Source organism: Pantherophis guttatus, chromosome 12, assembly GCF_059756535.1.
Source record: "Pantherophis guttatus breed Tessera chromosome 12, ASM5975653v1, whole genome shotgun sequence".
In the NCBI taxonomy this organism is placed as follows: domain Eukaryota; kingdom Metazoa; phylum Chordata; class Lepidosauria; order Squamata; family Colubridae; genus Pantherophis; species Pantherophis guttatus.
This window is the reverse complement of record NC_142074.1, coordinates 10,043,809-10,062,387: the sequence shown is the minus strand read 5'-3', so window position 1 is coordinate 10,062,387 and position 18,579 is coordinate 10,043,809. Positions and strand designations below refer to the sequence as shown.

At 40.1% G+C, this 18,579-nt stretch overlaps 1 protein-coding gene across 7 annotated transcripts in view; it reads right to left on the bottom strand.

Annotated features, from left to right (window-relative positions):
- Positions 1–11,701: 11,701 nt before the first annotated feature.
- The window catches only part of TENM1 (teneurin transmembrane protein 1), a 1,253,741-nt gene continuing 1,246,863 nt past the window's right edge, over positions 11,702–18,579 (bottom strand). For all 7 annotated transcript variants that reach the window (XM_060692076.2, XM_060692082.2, XM_060692081.2 and 4 more), the window contains 2 exons: positions 15,253–15,395; positions 11,702–12,805 (listed from right to left, as the gene is read on the bottom strand). In XM_060692076.2, coding sequence (XP_060548059.1) covers positions 12,047–12,805; positions 15,253–15,395 — 902 coding nt within the window. In that variant the 3' untranslated portion in view covers positions 11,702–12,046. The remainder of the gene's footprint in view (positions 12,806–15,252; positions 15,396–18,579) is intronic.

Sequence of the window (18,579 nt, the reverse complement as noted above, 5' to 3'; positions counted from 1 at the left end):
GCCAGAGACAAGAGTTGCCCAAAGAAATGAACTTTAATAATCTGAAAACTCATTGTAATGTGGGAAACACACTTCTTGAATATACAATTAGGTATGGACAAGATAATGCTAAGAATATTATAAAGATTCTATGAACTGTTACATGATTATTTGTTGTTGTTCAGTCACTAAGTCGTGTCTGACTCTTAGTGACTCACGGACCATAGCACGCTAGCCCCCCCATCCTCCACATATGTTACATGGTACATATATAGTTGTGGAGCATGCTCACTAAATGCTCCATAACTCAAATGATGTTGGCCAATTGAAGAATACATTCCAAACTCAACATACAGTATATGAACTTGTATATAAAGTGATTTCTTTCCTTTTAAGAGCTCTTCACCCTATACCCGTCTGTATGTGTGTGGAGGGTATCTTTTTACTTATGTGTAAATAAATAAAGAGATATTAATCTACCTTTCTGGATCAAATGTTATTTTGATAAACAGCACACTGTTGTTGTTTACAGATAACAAGCAGGTGAAACAGTTGTGCTTGCAAATATGCCATTTACAGAGTCTCACATTTCGTTGTTTTTTTTTAAGCAGACAGCAGCTGATTTAGAAATTAGCTAATTTACTTCATGGGATCACAGAAGTTCATGGCTACTTTTCAGCTGGCACAGAATTCTTGCTCCCTGGGGGCCTGCTGTCTTGTTAGTGGATGCTTTCATAACCTTTCTTAGGTCAATCCTAAATTCTAGAATTTGTTTTAAAGTTATTAATTGTATATAAAGTACACGATTACTATTGTGTTAAAATAGCACTATATGGAAGTATAATATTGCTTTTTTGGAATAAATGATATAATTTTATTGTTTCCTTTCCCCATTTTTGACGATGTTTACTTTCCTTCCTCTTCTTCTCTTTTGTGGATTGTGTAATTTCATTCTTTTTCCTCCTAAGAATGTAAGGAGGATTTTGTAGTAGTGGTTTAAAAAGGAAATTATTGGTGAAAAGTATAATCTACAAGATTCTATTTTATGATGTAAGAGACCACTTGATTTGATTTGCTATTTCTGATGTAACTCTCCTACTCAAACCTTTGATAAAAACCAGAAATCCTGGTTTGAATCTGGCTTCATGCCTTTGGATAGATCCATTCTGAATTCCCACTTCAGCAAATAGGGTTGGTGGACAATATAATCCTATATTAATTTACATAATGTTCTTTTCCCTATCTAAAAATCAATCTCTGTTGAACAATACTCATCTTGTCTACCTAAGAAGCAGGCTGTAGATGCTTGAAAAGGCTAAGCAAGGTTGGATCTGAATTTCTGGACTGAAAGTTAGATTGGGAAGCCAAGATAGATAGACAGACAGACAGAGAGATGATAGGTAGACAGATGATAGGTAGATAGGTAGATGATAGGTAGGTAGGTAGATGATAGATAGATAGATGATAGATAGATGGTAGGTAGATGGTAGGCTGATAGATTGATAGATAAGATAGGTAGGTAGGTAGGTAGGTAGATAGATAGATAGATAGATAGATAGATAGATAGATAGATAGATAGATAGATAGATAGATGATAGGTAGATAGGTAGAGGAAATGTCAACCATTTCCCTATCATAAGGAGGAATTTTCTGAGAGTGAGAACAATCAACCCATGGAACAGAAGTTGCCTTCGGAAGTTTTAGGAGCTTCATCACTGGATACTTTCAAGGAGAGACTGGACTGACATCTGTCAGAAATGGTGTAGGGTCTCCTGCCTGGGCGGGGGGTTTGACTAGATGACCTAAAAGGCCCCTTCCAACTCTGTTAAACTGTTTTTTGTTACAAAATATCCAAAGATCTGCCTATTTAGCAGCCAGGAGTTGAATCTGGCTTACAGGAGTGTTTATTATTTAATACTGGATTTTATAATTCAATCAATGTTTACTTTGAAGTATCTTTACTGTGCAAACTATAAAATGAAAGCAAGTCTATGTTCCAGGTTCTCTCCCTTGTAAACGGGAATTTCTCTTTATCTTGGAATGTTCCAAATAAATTGTAAATTAAATGGTCTTCCTTTTCCTGGTATTTTAAATTGGGAGTCCAGCATACCGAGGCACGAACCTAGAACTACATTTGACCATCATTAAGGCACAAGGAACTATACAAGAAATGAATATATAAAGTTGTGAACACTGATTCCACAAAATGGCATGTGTGTGCACCCCGCACCCCACGCACAACATCACAGTTTTTCAAATTGTGTTATTCTCCCACTTTTTCCCAAACGTGGGAAAAATCTACAGAAAAAAACCCCACGGCTGTCTAATTGTTTGCAACTTTATTTTTTAAAAATGAAATATTCAAAGTACTTTGTCTTTCAAATGTCAACACATCATATATTAACTTTGACTATTTACAGCAAGTTGTTGTAACGGTCTGGTAGAAAATACATGCTTCTGGTATGAAACCCAGAGCAAAATGCGACAACCAATTTCAATGCAGTCATTTCACCTAAACCTGTACAGTATCTAGCCAGTGTGAAGGCAGGAATATAAAACCAAAGTCTATTGTGTCCTAGCAACAAGGTTCAGGCCATTATACTACAATTTTGAGTAAAATTAGAACTGCCATCGTTTGATAGGCATGGAAACCCTTGGCGTACATTGTAAACATCATTACTTTTTTTCTGAGCAACCAAAGAAATCGCTTTCCAAAAAGGAGCAAGGTATGTTTGGCTTCTCTGATTTTTATCATCAACACTTTATCAATTAGAATCCGGTCATGGAGGTTTGTTCCGTGTGTGAAATGATGTTAAAAATATACACTTTGACAGGTAATAACATTGATCAAGAGGCTAACGTCCACCACAAAAATCTTAAGGAAAAGATTGGTAAACACATTTGCTTGGGCCAATGACCCAAAATGTTGAAAACAAAACAAACAAAAAATACCTCATAGTTAAGGTCCACAGAAACCAACATGAACTCAGAAGGCAGTGATAGAAGTGCAGAATATTGAACACTGATACCTAAACCAATATTGTAGACCTCTACCAATTTATGGTAAAATACAGTCCAGCTTTTTTATTTTTCTCTAGTGTAAGATACCGTTGTGCCCGCTATTAGAAACTTACCTGTGGGGTTTCTATTTTGTGTTGGTTGGTTTTGTCCCTTTTTTTCAAAGATCTAGATAGCTTTGTGAACTCCTCCTCCCCTCTATAAATCCATATGAGGATTTATAAATGAGGGAGACACAGAGTGATTAAATTTCTACCTCAACCCAAGTCATGATTTCACAACGATACATGGAATAAGCCACAAGGATGGTAATGGCAGGTAAACATCCCACTCATTTGAAAACAATTTCTTCCTTCTTTCAAATGGCTGGAGATGGTTAAAACAAAACAAAAAAGGCATTTTAAAGCACATAGAGACTAAGCATGCTATTTTTTATTTAGAACATAAAATGGTCTGACAGAAATAGCAGAGATGGCAAAATTGATTAGAGAAAGGACAATGACCCCTTTTTTAGTGATTGGAAATCATTTAGTTTTTCTCCAAACAAGGAAAAAAAAAAGAGCAATTGATAGACCTGATGATGGGAAAGGCTATGGAAAGAAGGAAATTATGTGGTAACCCCAGAAAGAGAGAGGGGGTGTAAAATAAAATATACTTGTAGCTACTATAACGAATGGAAGCAGCTTCCTTATTACTTTTCCTTTTCTTCTTCATTTCTTTCTTTGCACTTTTTCACTCATCGTTTTCCTTTATAAATACTATCCTTATTATTTTTATCCACATTTTTATTCTTTAAAAAATTTTTTTAAGACATGGTAATTTTAAATTAACTTATTAGATACATAACATAAAATGGTCTCGATTTTGAAGAAACAAATGTATAATTTAACGAAGGTGTTCTTGGCTTATTTTGCACAAGTCCCATTCTCAAATGCATTCCAAAAGGCTCCGCTAATCTTATTTATACTGGCATAATGACCGCATCTGTGTTTTGGGGAAATTCATTTTCATTAATTGGAATAGTTTTGTTAATTGTCCCAGCTGTGGCACCTCCCGTACCCTGCAGACTGATACAGACTAAACAGGGGACAATACCTGTGTGTTCTGGATATCTTCTCTTAATCACTTTCTAAAATGTTTGGAAGAAGTTGATTCTATAGCATCTGCTCAGCATCTGGAGCTGCTCAGCCTCCTGTTCAGAATCTGCTCAGCTTGGCAGGTAATCCAGATACCACTGGAATGCTTCCAATAACAATAATCAGAAATCAAAGACGCCCCACATGAAAACTACAACATTTATTTGTAGGGAAGGGAACCTCTGGCGTTCCAGCTTAAATGCAGACAAACCTCTATGAACAAATCACTACACTGCCTAGATGGGACAGTCACTCCTTAGAGTTTACTTTTTGGCAAATAAGAACAGAACAAACTATTTTGAAAGCTGCTGGACGTGTTTCTCTTTAGAGTGGTTTAGATCCTGGCTGGAATGGCCAAGATTTTAGCAGTGCTATAGCTACAGTTCTTCATCAGCATGAAAAAGAACAGAAGTTTGTGGTCCCTTGCAATTTTAGAATCCACAGTACAGAACAGCAGAGCACCAAAATGTTGGAATGATTATTTAGCCCAAACTTTCCCAAAACAAGATCATTTCAAACATGTTGGATTTCAACCTCCATCACATCCACAGCGACCCAAAGCTGATTTGGACTGCACAATACAAGGTCCAAAAGAGGCACAGTTAATATGTGTTTTAAACAAGTGATTTTAAACAGGGGTGAAATCCAGGTTCTGGAGGACCGGTAGCGAAAATTTTGAGTAGTTCGGAGAACTGGCAAATGCTACCTCTGGCTGGCCCCAGAGTGGGGTGTGAATGGAGATTTTGCAATATCCTTCCCCTGGAGTGGGGTGGGAATGGGGATTTTGCAGTATCCTTCCCCTGCCACGCCCACCAAGCCACGCCCACAGAACCGGTAGTAAAAAAATTTGGATTTCACTACTGAATTTAAAGTGAAACACATTCAGATATTCTGCACAACTATCCATCACTTCCATACCCAGGGCTACCCTATTAGCAGCGCTTGGAGGGTGAGGTCCCTGGCTTGTAAATTATAACATATATTTTATTTTTTTCCTGAATTTCAGAAGCAGACAGGATTTTAAAAAGCATTTTTCTTACACTACCAGAATCTATTTAATATTTTTTTTTCTAGTCCATATTTTATAACACAATATATACCACCTGGGTAATTCTATTTATTCATTGGTAAATCCCAACAGAGGCAGGGGGAATTAATGTAATCCATTTCACTTCATGGACTTTTGGCATAAAAATGAAGACTACGACATTCAAGGCAGCATTAAAAAACCCTCCACGTTCATTAATATAAAGTGCATTTCCTGCATATAATATAATAATATAACTGTAAAGAACTCAAGGCACAAGCTAACAAAATATGTATTACATACTAGAAATGCACAGTTCAAGCTAATCACTATTTAATTCAAAACATTTCTTAATTCTGGTTATTTTAAAGCTTCGGGGGCGGGAGGGAGAAAATCCCTTGACGCACGAGTTTCAAATAGTAGACTTGCTTAAAAACGGTAAGCAAAGTGGCTCGTATTGATATCTGAAATCACTGTTAAATAGCATCCTCACCAATAAACATTTTACATAAATGAAGCCCAGAAATGATTTTCTGTGAATTCAAAAGTGCACGATCTACAGATCTGACGATGCTTTTGAGATTCACCCTGATCCATGGGAAATGACCACTGATCAGAAGAATACAGTTGAATACAGTCTACATGTTTTCAAATCTTCCGTTCAGTGTTCGCTCACAAGAGAATCCAAACAGAGGCACTGTGAATTCTCAACATTTTTCTTTGTGACTGTATCTCTTAACGGTCAGAGGCCAATAAAATGCAGGTATCTCAGTCAACCTGAGATAATTTTGATAAGTTTAGAACTGCTGATATTAGTCAAGGTCATTGGTAAGAATCATATGTTCTATATAGCCAAATAAGCAATCTTCTTTTGAAAGCATGCCACACATTCGAGCTTTAGCCAATTTTAACGAGCAAGCGTTATCCTTTCTGAATGTGAACAATTTATTCAACGTCCTCTTCTGTTTTGGCTATTAAGATATAGCTATATATTACACAAAATAACATGGAACCATTTCATCCGACAAACTAACATGTTGATAGTATCTGGACTCACACAACATACTATGTCATAGTATATTTTTCCATAGTCTGTTGAACAAGCCAGAACAATCTGGTTCATACATAATAAGCCACAAATCATGATTCAAAGGTAATAGTAGTTGAAGTCATATAGTGCATCATGCTAAACCAAAATGCACTGGGCTTAAAATGCTGTGATTGTAGCTTGTAAACTCAGTTAAAAATCATCGTTAACTAAGCTTAGAGTGATTTCCTTCTTTTTCTCTCCACCAAATCCTAATATTTCCTGCTATTTAACATTCTGTTGTTGCCTTTATCATTTACAGATTAAAAGAACACCAGCCCAAATACTTGGCTGCATGTCGTTGAGTCAGTTGCAGAAGGTAGAAACATCTAAATGAAAAGACCCTGAAGTGGTCAATATTGACCCTCAAGGGTTGATGAGACTATGCAAAGTTTTGATAAATGTCTGGGGGTCAAAAGAGGTCAGAATATGTCTGGGAGTCAATATCTGGTCAATAAATGATGGAAGATTGATTGGGATCAATTGAGGGTATCTATAGAGCTCCATGACAGTTGCTAGTTCTGAAGGTGAGGTGGCTAGTGGCAAGACAGTGTTACTCAGAGTTGGATGGTTAGTCACCAACAAGAGTGGCTTAAGTTGTCTCTATTATGGTTCATCACAGATCTTTAGCTGGAACTTGGTGTTTTATACATCCATTAAGTCCTTCCCAAAGACCTGGGATAGACAGATGTTCTTCTCTGATGAATTAAAGGTATTGTCTCAGTATATAAGCTGTTCCAAGTAAAGCTGCCTTCTGCAATTGACTGTTGATAGTTTTGTTAATGCCGATGGTATTCAAGTGCTTCTCCAGTTGTTTTGGGATTTATCCAAAGGGCTTTATTAATACTGGTACTACCTTTGCTTTTTTTTGCAGCAGTCTTTCTACTTTTATTTGCAGGTCTTTGTATTTTGTTATCTTCTCCAGTTCTTTCTCTTCTCTTCTGCTATCTCCAGGTACTGCCACATCCACTATCCAGACTTTTTTTGTCTTTGTTATCAACAATTGTTTACTCTGGGATCTTATTTGCCAGGTGCTTATCTATTTGAATTCTAAAGTCCCAGGGTGCTTTAGTGTCTTCATTTTCTATTAGGTAAAGGTAAAGGTTCCCCTTGCATATATATGCTAGTCATTCCCGACTCTAGGGGGCGGTGCTCATCTCTGTTTCAAAGCCGAAGAGCCAGTGCTGTCCGAAGACGTCTCCGTGGTCATGTGGCCGGCATGACTCAATGCTAAAGGCTCACGGAACGCTGTTACCTTCCCACCAAAGGTGGTCCCTATTTTTCTACTTGCATTTTTTACGTGCTTTCGAACTGCTAGGTTGGCGGAAGCTGGGACAAGTAACGGGAGCTCACCCCATTACGCAGCACTAGGGTTTCGAACTGCTGAACTGCCGACCTTTCGATCGACAAGTTCAGCATCTTAGCCACTGAGCCACCATGTCTCTTTTCATTTTCTATTACTTTGCCTATTTTATGGTCTCACTAGTTTTTGCCTACAGGCAAATGTATTTCTTGCAGATCTTCCAATGCATCAGTCTGTGTGATCCACTGTGGGTTTTTTTTTTTCCAGCTTCTTTGCAGATGGTTGCTGTTTCTCTATTCTGGCTTTGTATGCATTTATTCTTAAGGCTTGAACTTGTATAGCCAGAATTAGCCCCTCTATCTCTTTCTTCAGTTTTCCTGCTCTTAATCATTGTTAGGTGTTATAATTATTACTAATAATAGTACCGTTAGTTAAAGTAGTAATTGTTGCATTATGTTCATATAATGAATGTTTGGGTGTGTGTGTCAATGAACAATCTGAAACTTCATGAAGAGATGAATGAATTCATGAGTTTGGGGATCACTGATCCAGAACATCTTAATTGAGTAGATTAAATCTACTTTACTGAGTAGATTTTTTATCTGATTAATCACTAGAAAATCCCATGGCTATAGGCTAGATTTGGAATAGATAGATAGATAGATAGATAGATAGATAGATAGATAGATAGATAGACAGACAGACAGACAGATAGATAATAGATAGATAGATAGATCTTGTCAAGAATTAACAGCAAACCACTTTTGCCAAGGAAATTATACAGATACAGTATATCCATGAAATCACCAGGTGAATCTGTCTCAAGGTAGATTTTACTTTTAAAACGAAATCATCCTAATATTTTAAGATAGGACTTTGAAATGTCTTACTAAGGCACTGAGACATGAATCTGTAATTCACTTGTGCCATGGCAAAGCCAGACTTCAGCTGCCTTTAATCTCTAACACTTTTATTACTGCTATTTCGTTAGATTTCTGATTTTCTTTATTGATGTGTATAGTCTTCAGCATATTTATTACCGATCTTGATCAGGTTGGGCACAACATGTTTGGTGATAAAAGGCTGTTTATAAATCCCACTGTAAACCCACAAGATAAAATTATTAGTGGGGGGGAAAAAATCTTCCAGCAATTTGCCCCCAAATTGTTGACATAAATACTAATTAAGCTACAAACAATATATTTGAAGGAACAGAAATGACAGAGGCTCCCTCCGAACATCCACTCATTCTACGCTCAACATTTCATTTGTCCTGTAAATGGTCCATAATATTCATACCAATCATTTATATTGGGATGACATAACCTCGTGGAGAATTTATTAAAAGACTTTGCCAAATCCTGCCCCTGATGTTTGAAAAATCTTTGATTCCTGAGAACCAGCCCCCCCCTTTTTTGTACCCCTTTTAAAATATCCAGAAGAAGAAAAAGGACATTTTCATCCACTGCCTATTTCTCTGAAGAATTTCTTGGTCCAGTTGAGACCCTAAAATTGACACATCTTTGCCTGAGATGACAATAATTCTTTTTTCTCCATTGTGAGTACGCAAGAAGCTTTTTTTTTTTCTGGGTAGCATGGTAGAGAGAAAGAGATAGGCAGACTGTGTTTGGGTACCTCATGTCTACCATGAGTCAACTAGAACTTCTCTACGTTGTAGATTTCTGAAGAATTTCCCGCTCTTTCTGTCTCATGTGCATCTAGTATTTTGCTCCAGCCTACAGGTAGTCCTCAACTTACAACCATTCGTTTAGTGACCGTTCAAAGGTACAATGGCACTGAAAAGAGTAACTCATGGCCCTTTTTCACACTTACGACCGATGCAGCAACTCCAACGTCATGTGATCAAAATTCAGAAGCTTGGCAACTGGCTCCCATTTATGACGTTTGCTGGGTCCCACGATCATGCAATCATCTTTTGGGACCTTCTGATAAAGTCAATGGAGAAGACAGCTTTGCTTAACAACCATGTTACTAGCTTAACAACTGCAGTGATTCACTTAGCAACGTTGGCAAGGAAGGTGAAAAATTGGGCAAAATTCACATAACAACAGTTTTGCTTAGCAAACTGAAATTTGTGGTTGTAAGTAAAGGGTTACCTGTACATGGACAGGAGGAAACAGTGGGTACAGAATGAAACATTCAACATAACATTATTTCTCTAATGGTGCTTCTCCATCAAACAGAGAATCTAACCGTCATGGATTCAAGAAACAGGTCATGACATAATGTTTTTTTAAGATCTAGGGAACAGCTGTCTCTGGCCAGAATGTTCATCAATATAGCCCATTAGATAATCACAGATTACAGCACAACAAATTCCTTAGCGTTTATGCAATTTACCGAAAGGAAGCTTTCAATTAGCAATTGGTGTCTTGTTCGCATGATCCCAAATTCTTCATGAACCAATATTTGTCCAACGAACAAGAACTTGTGACATGCATTTGACGATCGGGGAAATCTCATTTTGGAGAGCGCAAAATGAGCTATAACTGCAAACATTTTGAAGGCTGCATTCGACAGAAGTACTGCAAGCGGTACTAACCACCCAGGCGATAAAGAGACGGTAACTGCTATTCAATTTCTTGCAAGATTGCAATAAGAATGTTAGGTGAACATTCCCTCCTTATGCTTTTCCATTTAATGTATTCAAAGTATTATATCTGACAGCCCGATCATTAGAAATTCTTCAATTTCTACAATCTTGACTTCATATTTTAACTGCCCCTATAAGGAAACCTAGATCTATTTTTTTTTAAAAAAAAGGGTTAATAGTCCAAAGGAAATCTGCTCCATTTTAGGGATAGATTAGCAAATTCCTGGTCTGATTTTATTTTCTAATTAAAGATCCACAGAATTACGTTGACCAAACTTGTAGATGGAGGGAGCTGGCATTTTCCTTTCGAAGCTTTGTGAGATGGGTAAGAGATCCTGTCAATCTTGTCTGCAACGTTTTTCTTTTAGAACATTGACACTCATATCTGCTTTCTGTGCAGCCTTAGAACTAGCCATGCAACCACAAAATAAGTGTGGTTGCCTGATCATTCCAGGAAGTACTAGAATAGAAACCTCTACTAGCACTGTTATAAACTTCCTAAAATTTTAAATTATTGAATAACATAGATCAGGGATCTCCAACCTTGGCAACTTTAAGACTTGTGGACTTCAACTTCCAGAGTTCCTCAGCCAGCAAAGCTGACTGAGGAAGCTGAGTTGAAATCCACAAGTCTTAAAGTTGCCAAGGTTGGAGACCCCTGACACAGATGGTATATTGGCTGCATCACAAAGTTACTAAAGTAAATGCAACCTGCTTTTCTATCCAAGTGCTCTTTTTATTATGTATTTATTTAATTAATTCCTGACAAAAAAGGGGGAGAAAAAAGGGAAATTCCCAGTAATTGGCATTCATTCCTAGCTAGTGTCCATTCTGTTCACAAACTTAGAACCAACACATGACTTCTTCTTCTTCTTTTTTTTTAACCTCGGAATTCTAAGCGGAATTCGTTTTAATCTTTTCTTATAAGGCAACAACTAAAATTTGGTTTATTTTCAATGGACTAAACGGCTTGTGGCAAAACAGCGTTATATATATATAAAGAAAGAAGCAGACATTCTGCGAGCTCCAGAACTTAAAATTTTAAAATAATTAAAACATTTTATTCTACTAAGCTTTCGTCAGCCATCTGCTGACATCGTCAGAGTATTAAACTACCATTACAGAGATCTCTGCCTTTATATGCCATTAAACAGGAAACAGTACGAATTAAGCCTCCATCATCCAGCATGACGACAGCAAAAACAACACAGCTAATTACAAGTGGGAGATGGCTGGAAGGGCCTTTTACACGCACAATGGCCAAATTGATTAATGGCATAGTAGAATAATTTTTCAAAATTATTTTAAAATTTTATGTTCCGGAGCTCACAGAATGTCTGCTTCTTTCTTTACTAAGATACCTGGAACTCGTATTTTTAGAATAGTTTGTTATATATATAATGAGATACCCAAAGTGTAGTCTGCAAAGATGGTTTTGAGAGGGGTCATGAGCAAAACCAAACAATTCATGGCACTGGCTCCATCGTGTGTTTTTTTTTTAACATGTTGTGGGCGAGCTAAGAAACCAAAAAGCTGATTCTGAAGAAAGGAAAGGAGACAGTATATTAAATATTTTGCCCATCTGGATTCTCTCTGATTGACGTTCAACACTGAAAGTGCTGCACCCAAACACTGAATATAACCGCCTTAGAACGAAGAACCATTGCCATCTCCCAAAGCATTTAAACAAACTATATTAAAATACCATCTTCTGTCACATTTAAAGGCAGTAGGATATGTTTTCTTTCCCCCTCTATATTTATATATACACAGAGTTCTGCTCTAGAAAAACCAATACAATAAACTGTTACTTAACATCTTCATTTAAAAACAGGCAGTCTTTGGTGATGTGAAGGCAGGAAACATGTCGCTTGTAGGTCTGTTACCTTCTGCCTATTTCACTCTGTCTCATAAAGTGAATATTGTTGGCACTGTCTGCAAGTTCTAGATACTGCTCCACAGATAAGACAAAATATCCGTCATAACCCTGCACTTTCCCAGTGCTCAAAAGCTGTTGCTTCTCCCCCTCTGTCCAAGCCCTTGTACCTTCTTCACCGTCTTGCAGTCGCTTTTGTTCCTTAGTCCAAGCTTGTAGCACAGCTCTTTGCCGGGCGATCTCCAAAACGTGGTTTTTCTCTTCTTCAATGGTCGTCCCGTATCGAACGTTAAAGCACAAAAAACCATGCTGGAGTTGAATGTCCGCAAATCGTCTTGTCCTCCCGTTGATGACCGAAGTCATTTGTGACACCGTGACGTTGACCCCGTTCTCCAAGATCCGCCGCCCCCCGGTGTTGCCTATGAGAGAGAGGTCTTCTTCCAAAGACCCGAGTTTGATGAAGTAGTGCGTGTCTCGTCCATCGATGGTGAAATGGAGGTTCTCCAGGTAATGGGCGCCATTGAGGATGGCAGCGATGCGTCGGCTGTCCTCAATGGCTACGCCGATAATGTCTGCTGTTACCTGCCCATCTTTAATCGCGAATTTGATGCCCTTCCCAAAGACTGAAGGAACTGCGGCAAATTGGGGTTGTTTTGCCCGCTCTGTACATCGGCCGTCACTGTATTTGGGGGTCATGGGAAGCTGGTCCAAGGAAATGAAGTTCCGGAGTTGTTTCTGTAGTTCACACTGAATGCCAAGAATAGTCTGGGAAGGAAGGAAGCAGGGAAGCAAGCAAGGAAGGGCAGAGAGGGAGGGAGGGAGGGAGGGAGGGAGGGAGGGAGGGAAGGAAGGAAGGAAGGAAGGAAGGAAGGAAGGAAGGAAGGAAGGAAGGAAGAAAGAAAGAAAGGAAAGGAAAGGAAAGGAAAGGAAGGAAGGAAGCAGGGAAGCAAGCAAGGAAGGGCAGAGAGGGAGGGAGGGAGGGAGGGAGGGAAGGAAGGAAGGAAGGAAGGAAGGAAGGAAGAAAGAAAGAAAGAAAGGAAAGGAAAGGAAAGGAAGGAAGGAAGGAAGGAAGGAAGGGCAGGGAGGGAAGGAAGGATGGAAGGAAGGAAAGGAAAGGAACGTAAAGGAAAGGAAAGGAAAGGAAAGGAAAACAGGAGAAGGAAGGAAAGAGGGAGGGAAAGAAGAAAGGAAGGAAGGAAAAGAAAGGAAGAAGACAGTATCAAAAGTGAAAATAGTTTATTAGAGCAACACAACACAATACAAACTTTTCATTGAATTCCCTGCCTGGGAATTTCCAAACATTGGTGCAGGAAAGTTGTCATGAGTAACAGTTTGAGAGTGTGGATGTGGATGCAGATTCTGCAAGACTGATGAAATGAGAAAACAAAATTGCACTGGAAGTCTCGTTTCCAGATGCCTGCTCTTTGAGATATATTTGTGAGTTTCCAGAACTGAACAACTGATCTTAAAATCTGTCCCTCCGTCACTTTATTGACTGGATATGGAACTTCTTGGTCTGCACTTACCGGTACTTAACATTTTGTACAGTGGAGGAGAATTATTTCCTGCAAATAATGCAGAAATTGTAGATTTTAGTGAAGCTGTGCTTGAGAATGAGTGTCCCCTTCCAATTACCGATGATGGCCATTCCTGACTTAAGGTTTGTTTGGTATGAATGTGATTAAAACATTTTAAAATGCCCCACTGTCGCTCAAGGCAATCTTCTGCCTCCTATATTTCAGGTTGGAAGAAACGGGGTTACAATTATTAATTATGTATTACATTTCTTACAGGTTGGAAGGTACAGATTGTGTCTCTGAGCACTTGGACTATGTTTAGGTTGGTTGTGCTATTAAGTTTTAAAGGGAGGGAGGGAGGGAGGGAGGGAAGGAAGGAAGGAAGGAAGGAAGGAAGGAAGGAAGGAAGGAAGGAAGGAAGGAAGGAAGGAAGGAAGGAAGGAAGATAAGCAGTGCCCTGCTGGATTCCACACACTATATTCACAGAATCTTTGCATGCTTCCATCCCTAATCAATTGTCAAGCACCAGGGAAATCAGGAGACCCAGGCAGTTCAAGTGGGCATAAAGATTTATTGCAAGATTACGCTCTCGACAAGAATCTGAACTACTAACAGACAAAGGAAATTGGTGATAGTTACAGATAGAAGGAATTCAAGGTGGGCTGTGTCACTGCGTTAAGTGTTTGCCAGCTGAGCTTCCATTCTGAGCAGTACGGTAGTCTGCCAGAGAATTTATCTGTAGCAACTGAGATAAGATTGTCTTGTGATTTCTGAGCTACTGCACATGTCTACATTCTTTCTTTTCTAACTTCCTGATTTCTACTTTTTTTGTTCGTCTCTGAGATAACTGCCAGTAAAAATGTAGTTAGCTAGTTTTATAATAAAATGTTTCTTAGAATACATTCGGGTTTTCTTTCTTTGAAAGTATACAGCATGGAAAACAAAATCCATTCACCTCTAATTAATTACAGTTTCCCCAGGGGGGGAATGAGGCTGATTCACGCTTCGACAGGCTGAACTTAGATGTCTTGTGGGTGCGAGGGGACTGATGACACATTTGATCCCTCTCTTGAGCTCAGCCTGGTCATCTCCTACACCTAGAGCCGTGGTGGCGCAGTGGTTAGAATGCAGTATTGCAGGCTAATTCTACCGATTGCCAGCATTTCGGCAGTTCAATCCTGACCAGCAAAAGGTTCAATCCTTCCAAGGTCAGTAAAATGAGGACCCTGAGGACCCAATATGCTGACTCTGTAAACTGCTTAGAGAGGGCTGTAAAGCACTGTGAAATGGTATATAAGTCTACCTGCTATTGGTATTGCCCTTCCTTCCCTCCCTCCCTGTAGTTAAAATGCAGTATCGCAAGCTAATTCTGCCCACTGTCAGCAGTTCAATCCTGACCGGCTCAAGATTGACTCAGCCTTCCAGGGCTGTTGCTATTGCTATCAATAACCCACTCAAAGAAAGGGACATCAGCTAAGACCCTTTCTCCATCAGAGAAACACCAACCACAAAATCGACCTTCTCCATTTTGCTGAAATACTCTGGCTTTATAAGACTACAAAGAGCTCTATGTGATTTGTGCACAGATTTGTATTTGCCCTGTAAATTCCCTCTCCCGTTTGTGATATTATTACTCCTATCATTGGGTGTCATCAGCTTTCTCCAACTTAATTTCTTCAGAAGTCTTTGGCCTACCTTTCCAGGATCCCACTCTTGGGTCTTGGTTTGAAGCTGCAGAAGCTCATAGGTTGTGTCCACAGCGTCCATCTCTGGCTTTGGGAACCCAGGAAGCACATTGTGAAGCTGAAACCCAAACAGTTCAAGCCAACTTCCGATATCTATCAAGGAAACCAAGAAGAGGACAAATAACAGCAGATAACAGCAAAGAATTTCTAAACATTAAAAAAGCATCTTCTTTGATTAAGATCTCTACGAAACCCGTATACTGGAAACACTGTGGTGAAACAAACTTTCCCAAATATTAAAAGTCTCTTAAATATTTCTGTTTGGGAAGTGAGGGGAGTGAGAAAAATCCGACTAGAAATGTTTGGAAGAGTGGGCAGCAGTATCAGCCTTGTGAGGTAGTCCAGTTAGGAAGCATGCCCAGATTAACAGAGTTGGAAGGGACCTTGTAGGTCATCTAGTCCAACCCCCCACCCAAGCAGGAGACCCTACACCTGTGATGGCGAACCTATAGCACACGTGCCAGAAGTGGCACACAGGGCCATCTCTCCAGGCACGCCAGACGTTGCTTGTTGCTGTTCCGGGTTCCAGTGCACATGCGTGCTGGCTAGCTGGTCTTCGTGTGCACATGTGTGCCAGAAACCAGAAAACCAGGTGACCGGTGCACATGTACATGCTGGAAACCAGAAGGTCAGCTCCTCTTCCGGTGTTCCCGCACATGCGCGCCAGGAAGCTCCTCTTCTGATTTTCGGTGCTCCCGTGTGCGTGCGCCAGGGAGCTGGTCTTCCGGTCTCTCCCATACGTGCACGAACTCCCATTTCAGCACTCAGTGCCAAAAAGGTTCACCAACATTGCCCTACACCACTTCTGACAGATGGCAGTCCAGTCTCTTCTTGAAAGCCTCCAGTGATGAAGCTCCCACAACTTCCGAAGGCAACTTCTGTTCCATGGGTTGATTGTTGACAGATGAACTAATTCTACTTTAACGTAAAGTTACCTTAACAGAACCTTTCAGGTCTGAAAGAATGTTTCTTCCCCCTCACCTTTATAGTAAAAAAACTAGGGAAGGTCCCTTTTGAGATGTTTGCCATGTCCTATTCCTGCTGTGGGCACATCTGCCTCTTACCTGTTCCCCTGCCTGCTGCTTTCCTCATTGTCTCCCAGGGCTATTCCCCCACATCGTAACTGCAGCTCTCCCCTGTAATAATTGTCCTCACCTGTACTAAGGATGGAATACGTCCTGCGCTGTACAATTTCTTCCTTTGCTTGCCTCTTTAAATTATGTAACGTTGATAAAATATTTAAAAAGTACAGCAGGACATCACGACTATTTAAACTTTTTAAGAAAAGTGCAGGTACATTTGTTTTCATCTTCCTTCTTCACCTCTTCTTCCTTTGGGATCATGACTTCTAAATAATTAGTCTGGCGGCTCCAACTCTTGTGCTGTGCTTTTATTAATTCTGCAGGAGGCTTTTATTAGAAAAGAAAGGGAGAAGATTGCTTCTCAGTTGGAAAACGGCAGGGCTACCTACTTTCCATTTCAGCTCCTTCGTAAGAGGAAAGGAAGTAGTGGAATTTCTCAACGATCCTAAAAATCTTCAACAGCCACTCCCGTCCCTGCTGAAATACCCCCACGCTCTACCTGTCTTGATCAGCACTAACTGAATTGAATAAGATCTACAGGTAGGGTCTCCGACCTTGGCCATTTTAAGACTTGTGGACTTCAACTCCCAGAATTCCGTGGGGGCTGGGGAATTCTGGGAGTTGAAGTCCACAAGCCTTAAAGGTGCCAAGATTGGACTCCTCTGATCTACAGCCAGATAATATGCAAAGGATGAAACTGTAAGCAAACGTCTTCTTTTTCACCTCATCTTACATTCTGCACTTAGGCAGGAAAAATCAAACACATAGGAATAGAATAGGTGGTACTTGGCTCAACAGAAGTAACTGTGAAAGGAATTTATATGTCCTAGTGCCGTGATGGCGAACTTATGGTATGCGTGCCATCGCCGGCTGGTCTTCTGATTTCCTGCGCACTCATGTGCACTGGTCAGCTGGTCTTCGTGTGCACCAGAAACCCGAAGGCCATCTGGCCAGTGTGCATGCGGCACCAGCCAGCTGATCTTCGGGCTTCCTGTGCTCCAGCGTACATGAAGACCAGCTGGCTGGCGCACGCCCAAAGACCAGGTGCATGCACACCGGCCAGCTGTCTTCGGGTTTCTGGCGCTTCGGCGCATGGAAAGACCAACTGGCCGGCGTGTGCCCAAAAACCAGGTGCATGTGCACCGGCCAGCTGATCTTTGGATTTCCAGCGCTCTGGCATACGTGTGTTCTAGTATGGGCACTCGGTGCCGAAAAGGTTCGCCATCACTGTCCTAGCGGATCACCGCTTAAATATGAGCCAGCAGTGTGCTGTAACTGCCCAAAAAACCACTGCAATCATAGTCGTCAATGGAAGGACAGTGCCAAGAAAGGACAAGAAGTGATCGTACCACTTTATATCATGCTGGTGAGACCACACTGGGAATACCTGCTCCAGTTTTGGTCACCAAGATCAAGATGTTGAGACCCTGGAAAGAGCCTCTTTAGGCTCCAGATAACCATTACTCAATAAATTGACCCTTTCCAAATTATATTAATTTTTTTAACATGGATATATCTCACCAGGCTTCAGGTGAGAATGCAAAATATCCCAGGAAACTCATGAGATTTCAGGGTTTTAAAGTATATTTTATAGACTTATGTGTTTGCTGATATGTTTTAAGAACCAATGAATATTTACAGATACAAATTAACAGAGTTGGAAGGGACCTTGTAGGTCATCTAGTCCAACTCCCCGCCAAAGCAGGAGACCCTACACCATTTCTGACAGATGGCAGTCCAGTCTCTTCTTGAAAGCTTCCAGTGATGAAGATCCCACAACTTCTGAAGGCAGCTTCTGTTCCATGGGTTGATTGATCTCACTGTCAGAAAATTTCTCCTTATTTCCAGGTTGAATCTCTCCTTGTTCAGTTTCCATCCATTATTCCTTGTCTGGCCTTCCATGCTTTGGAAGATAGCTTGACCCCTTCCTCTCTGTAGCAGCCCCTCAAATATTGGAAGACTGCTATCCTGTCTCCCCTGGTCCTTCTCTTCTCTAGCCATGCCCAGTTCCTGCAACCATTCATCATATGTTTTAGCCTCCAGTCCCCTAATCATCTTAGTTGCTCTTTGCATTCTTTCTGGTGCAGCGTAGCTCAGGGTTGAACATTTGTAGCTCAGGATCGAACTGTGGGCTCTCCGAGTTTGATGATTTTCAAGCAGATGTTAGCACCGATGATGCCATCTAGTTGAGTAAT